Source organism: Berghia stephanieae, chromosome 6 (assembly GCF_034508935.2).
Source record: "Berghia stephanieae isolate SIO BIC M18660-M18661 chromosome 6, UCSD_Bste_1.3, whole genome shotgun sequence".
NCBI lineage: Eukaryota > Metazoa > Mollusca > Gastropoda > Nudibranchia > Aeolidiidae > Berghia > Berghia stephanieae.
This window is the reverse complement of record NC_088365.1, coordinates 49,047,082-49,053,081: the sequence shown is the minus strand read 5'-3', so window position 1 is coordinate 49,053,081 and position 6,000 is coordinate 49,047,082. Positions and strand designations below refer to the sequence as shown.

General features: G+C 34.9%; 1 protein-coding gene across 12 annotated transcripts in view; it reads left to right on the top strand.

Moving 5' to 3' along the window:
- Positions 1 to 6,000, top strand: part of LOC144975180 (calcium-dependent secretion activator 1-like) — a 107,953-nt gene that overhangs the window by 24,790 nt on the left and 77,163 nt on the right. For all 12 annotated transcript variants that reach the window (XM_078918988.1, XM_078918985.1, XM_078918982.1 and 9 more), the window contains exons 2-3: positions 3,493 to 3,573; positions 4,198 to 4,361. In XM_078918988.1, the coding sequence (XP_078775114.1) occupies positions 3,493 to 3,573; positions 4,198 to 4,361 (245 nt within the window). The remainder of the gene's footprint in view (positions 1 to 3,492; positions 3,574 to 4,197; positions 4,362 to 6,000) is intronic.

Here is a 6,000-nt window from a genome sequence, read left to right as displayed (position 1 = left end):
AATAATAATAATAATAATAATAATAATAATAATAATAATAATAATAATAATAATAATAATAATGATGATGATGATAATAATAAAAAACCATTATTATATTTTATTGTACTCATTTTACACCTGAGTACGGTGAGAGAATCTGGGTAAAGAGCCTTTTCCAAGGACTCACTATGCGCGCGCGAGGCTCGAACCCAGGACCTTCCGTCCGAAAACGATTGCTATTCCACAAGACCACTTAGCCGCACAATACCCTCGTCTCAGAGTGTAATCACATTACTCTATAGATCGTATGCGCTTGGCTAAGAAGCTCACAACATTGCCATCTGGAAGTATAACGGACCAACACACAAAACTATGTGTAACCTTGAACGTTTATAGTCTATATATATATATATATATATATATTATATATATCTATCTATCTATCTATCTATCTATATCTATCTATCTATCTATCTATCTATCTATCTGTCTGTCTGTCTGTCTGTCTGTCTGTCTGTCTGTCTGTCTCTATCTGTCTGTCTGTTTGTCTTTATATATATATATATATTAATGGATTATGCCGACTGATGAGGTGGGAACACTGAAACGAATCGTCTTGGCAAGAATAATGTGAGTGAAAATTTACATTTATATATATATATATATATATATATATATATATATATATATATATATATATATATATATATATATATATATATATATATATAAAATCTGGGTGGGGTTCCTACCTCCCATAGTGGGCAGGGAGGTACTTGTTATGTCTTCTATCCCCCTTTATATGTTTTCCAATTGCTTTCTGTCTTTGTCTTGGAGTGAGATTGCTTGGTTTTGTCCTGACCTTGGCCTGAGTCCTTGGTTGGGAGGGAACCAGTTGAATATATAATTTTAGTTTTGGGAGATGAAATTATTTTCCTTATAAATCATATCTCTGTTATGTAGTTATTCTTTTCAATTTTAACATATGATTTGTAAACATTTGAGCGTATTCCTCTTAGTGGGGACCTATGCTTGTGTCTCGATGAGACTTTTAGGTGATCTCAAACTAAGTACTTTGATAGTGTGCTCTTGGAATCTACATCTGTTTCCTATTTGAACCAATTCCCCTTTGTCTTCCCTTTCCCTTTTCTTGGGTGCTTTAATTGTAATTCTACAACTTTTAACTATCCCATTTTCTTCCTTTTTACTGGCGCTGATATGACCTAAATGTGTTGCAAGCGCTATGCGTTTAGTTAAGTTTAGTTTAAAATTTTATAACACCCGTCAACGGGATAAAACGTAATAACACACAAAACACTGCGTAATCTTAAACGTCTGATTAATACAATTTAGTGAGAACTCATAAAAATGGCTGACTAAAACAATAACAAAGAGCTGGGTGACGGCAATTTCGATACTGCTATTTATATATAGATCAAGCTATTTTTACAATAGATTCCCGATATGTTTGTGACAGCGGTGGTTGATGTTATTGTTGTGTTCTGTGTATAATATGTGTATGTGTGTCTGTGTTCATTCTGTTGTGTAGCTATGCAGTGTTGTATAATTATCGATCCATTACTTCACTCCATGTAGTGTTTGAATGGATGAATCAGACAACACACGCGCTCACACACAAACACACACACACACACATTCACACACACACACACACATACACAAGCGCGCGCACACACACATACACAAGCGCGCGCACACACACAGACACAAACACATCTATAAAGATTAGCTGTTTCTCCTCTCTGTTGTTGAAGATTGCTATAAGAATGAGACGGATTAAAAGACAGACAAAACATTATTGCCATTTTGCGCTCGTTGTTTTGTAAAAGATGAATTACATCATCATACCGGGTACATCAATGATGGTGATGGTGATGATGATGATGATGGTGGTGGTGGTGGTGATGATGATGATGACGATAACGGTGGTGGTAGTGGTGGTGTTGGGTTGTGGTTGTGATGATGATGCACTGGTAACCAATTATTAATTCACATTTTTCCTTCCATTTTTCTTATTTACATTTACATTTTGTTGCGATCCAAGTTTACTCTTATCTTCCTATAAATTGTTATTTCTTCCCCTCTTTAAAATATATGTGCGTGTGTGTGTGTGTGTGTGTGTGTGTGTGTGTGTGTGTGTGTGTTTGTGTGCGTTTGTGCACTCTGGTGTCTCTAAATAAAAACACTCTTTGGTATACAATATTTAATTCAAGATATCTCAGTCTTCACGCTAGTTTTCATCCTTCAAAAAAATTACATTCTCTCTCTCTCTCTCTCTCTCTCTCTCTCTCTCTCTCTCTCTCTCCTCTCTCTATCTCTCCTCCCCCCCCCACCCCTTCCCATCAAGTGTCCTGGTAGTGAGAACTTGATGTGTGGTGGAACAAATAGGCATAGGTTTCCCACTCTCCAGAAGTTAGCTAGTTTCATCATCTCAATTGCTCCTATAGTGGCGGTTGATGCAGTAAAAATATGGCTCAAAGGCAAACGTTCAAAGTGTTCCTCCCTTTTCACACTTTTTGTCACCATCAGCACTGATTATTTTATCTTTTAAATTATTTTCCTACACACGGTGCAGACCTGCCTAGTACCATTAAAAATTCGTAAAAATACGAATTTTTGGTTCCAGCTACAGAGCTGCATAGGTCTCTTTGACAATAAATCTTGTTGAGAAGGAAAATTTAGCTTCTTAGAACCTATATTCAGGACTTTGGAGAATATTTGGATCCTGGGTGGGGATCTTGACCTCCCATAGTGGGCAGGGAGGTACTTACTGTATCTTCTATCCCCCTATATCTGTTTTCCAACTTGCTTTCTGTCTTTGTCTTGGAATGAGATTACTTGGTTTTGTCCTGGTCCTGGCCGGGTACCCTGGCTGAGAGGGAAGCAGTCAAATATATAGTTAGTTTTGGGAGATGATGTTTTTTTCATTGTAAATCATCTTTCTGTTATACACTGTATTATGCTTTCTTTATATTATATATTATGATTTGTAAAACATTTGAGTGTGTTCCTCTTAGCGGGGACCTGTGCTTGTGTCTGGATGAGACTTTTAGTGATCTCAAACTAAGTACTTTGATAGAGTGCTTTTGGAATCTACACCTGTTTCTTATTTGAACCAATTCTCCTTTGTCTTCTCTTTTCTTGGATGCTTTATTGTAATTCTAGAACTTTTTACTATCCCATTTTCTTCCTTTTTACTGGCGCTGATATGACCTTAATGTGTTGCAAGCGCTGTAAAACCCTTTAAAACATAAAACAATATTTGGATCATGCTGAGAACATTATTTATTTCTAAAGCTATTTAAAGTGAATTTTTCTTTTTTTTTCTTTGGAAAGTACGAATTTTTGAAATTTCAAGTAGGCATCCCTGCACACACTTTGCCTACTGTATTGAGGCAGTGGGTCACATTCGATGCGATGCACAAATCTCTTCTAACTATATCAATGTTGAATTTAACGCATTGTCTTAATGATGTCATTTCTTTCCAGCTGGACAATGCTGACGAGCAGGCAGCCCAAGTGAGAAGAGAGCTGGATGGTCGGTTACAAAATGTAGAGATGATGGCTAAGGTAATGGAGTAAAAAAAAATTATTATGTTTAGTTTAAATCTTGGATGGGGGGGGGGGGGGGGGGGTGTTTGATAATAGCAAGAATTGAAGTGAATAGAAAAGTGCTAGAAGACAGTAGAGAATAAAAACTTTTGCTCGAAAATAATCACAGTTTAATATTTTGATAGAATACTGCTATGATAAGCTGCGGATGCAGCGCAATGTAAAAAAGGCAGAAGAGTAGTGTATGTAGAGTGTAGAGGAGTTCAACCCTCATCATTTCGTCATCACCAGGCACAATAAGCAACGAACAGTTTTGTGGAGGCTTATCTATTTTCTCACTATCACAAACCTGTTGACAAGTTCGGCCAGTCGTGTTGAGCACTGTTTGTTCTGTGGAACAAACTCCCACAACAGAACGGTTTTGTCAATGCAATGGGGTATGCTTCTCTTATTTTCCTTGTTCACATTGCTCCTTACAACAACGATAAAACTGTTTTGTTGTAGTCAGTGCGGAATCTTCTAATGCAGTGCTTACATAAAAAACTTAATTGAACATTTGAAGATAACTAAAATGAATAGTTGAAGATGATGTGGATCAGCATTGTAATAACACAGTGATATCAGAACATGTGAAATCCACAGACCCGGCGCCACCCCAAGTTTGTATTGAAAGAGATGGAGAGTATGTATCTAGAGGAACTCAAGTCTTCCATAAACGTCCTCAAGTCCAACCTGGAGAGTCTGCCAGTCTCCAAGGGGGGCACAGACTCCAAGTACTCCCTGCAGAAACTCAAGAGATACAATAGGTAGGTGGAAAACAGGGAATTTGGGGGGGTGGGGGGGTGGGGGGGCTAAACGAAACCAGTGACAAGTTGGGGTAATCTTTATCAATCCACATATGAAGTTTTCCCCACCAAAATCGGAAAAAGAACCGTTTTTGTCATTGCATAGCAGCCTAGATGTGCCTATTTATGTAACTTGATGCTGTTGATAAAGCATTAAAACAACAACATTGCGTTTATAAAATAGATTTGCCTTAAAATTACTTTTTATTACTTTTTTTTCTTTTTTTTCTTAGATATAAAACAACTTTTAACTTTGGCTTACAATTGTACACTGAATGATGCATATTATTTATTAATTTTTCAAGAAAGCAATCAAAGCAAACTTTTGTTTGTTTAAAAAAATACATTTTTTTCTACTTTTCAACTATTGAAGAGTATTATTTGCACTAGTCACTTTTCTTTACTATGTTAAAATTTTCTTTCTTTGATTTCGGAAGAGTAACAACACAGATCATTCTAAATGCTGTTTTATGCTTGTTCTTCTCACCTATATATATTATATATTCATAAGGATAATCTTTTCAGCATTACATATTCATTGTACACAATACACTCACAGACAAGTTACTTTTGTTGCAGCACTGAATTTTAAAAAATGATTATGGAAATGGCAAAAATATATATAATATATTTGTATATAAACAGGTGCCGTTGGCGATTCAAATCAATTTTCAAATGTTTTCCGGAGTTACCGCAGCAATTGCAGCTAAATAACTTAAACTTTATAATATGCTCTAGCTCTGCTTTGCCTATCCACAAAGCAAGGTGGTTCTGATTTTGATATGTCTACTCGTTCATAATATTCATATTCTACAGAGGAGGAAAATCTGCTATCATTTACACAATAGTCACAGTGTCAAATCAGGCCTTTCTCTTGAGTTTTGTAATCCTGTAATCAATATGTCCCACATGTGGATGTTGATTTGTTTATCCTTGTGATATACCATTCATGGTTATTGATTTAAGGTATTAATAATTGATTTGAAAACAAACTGACCTAATATTATACGATGAATCTCGCCCTTCCAGCTTTTATTTATTTATTTATTTTTTTCGTTATGTTTTGAATTAATATTTTATCCAGCCCAGACCCTAGCGTTGTTGCCACTGCCAGCTTTAGATATCATTTTCTGACCATATGACGGTCAAAGACATGGGCAGAAGTTGGGAGTCTTAGCTCCCTCTCATCCCCCTCCTCTCCCCCCCCCCCCCCCCCCTACATACACAAATGCTGGTTATACATCTTCCCCCTACATACACAAATGCTGGTTATAAATCTTTTTGTTTTGTTATCGTCGTTGGTTCTTTTCATTTTTTTCTTCTGTTTATTTTTCCTTATTTTGGAGTATTTATGAGAATTTTGATTGAATGTGATTAATTTGTAAGGGAAACAATAATAATAATAATAATAATAATAATAATAATAAATATAATAATAATAATAATAATAATTAATAATAATAATAATAATAATAATATAATATAATAAGATAATAATAATAATGATAATAATAATAATAATAATATAATAATATAATAATAATAATAATAATAATAATAATAATAATAATAATAATAATAATAATAATAATAATAATAA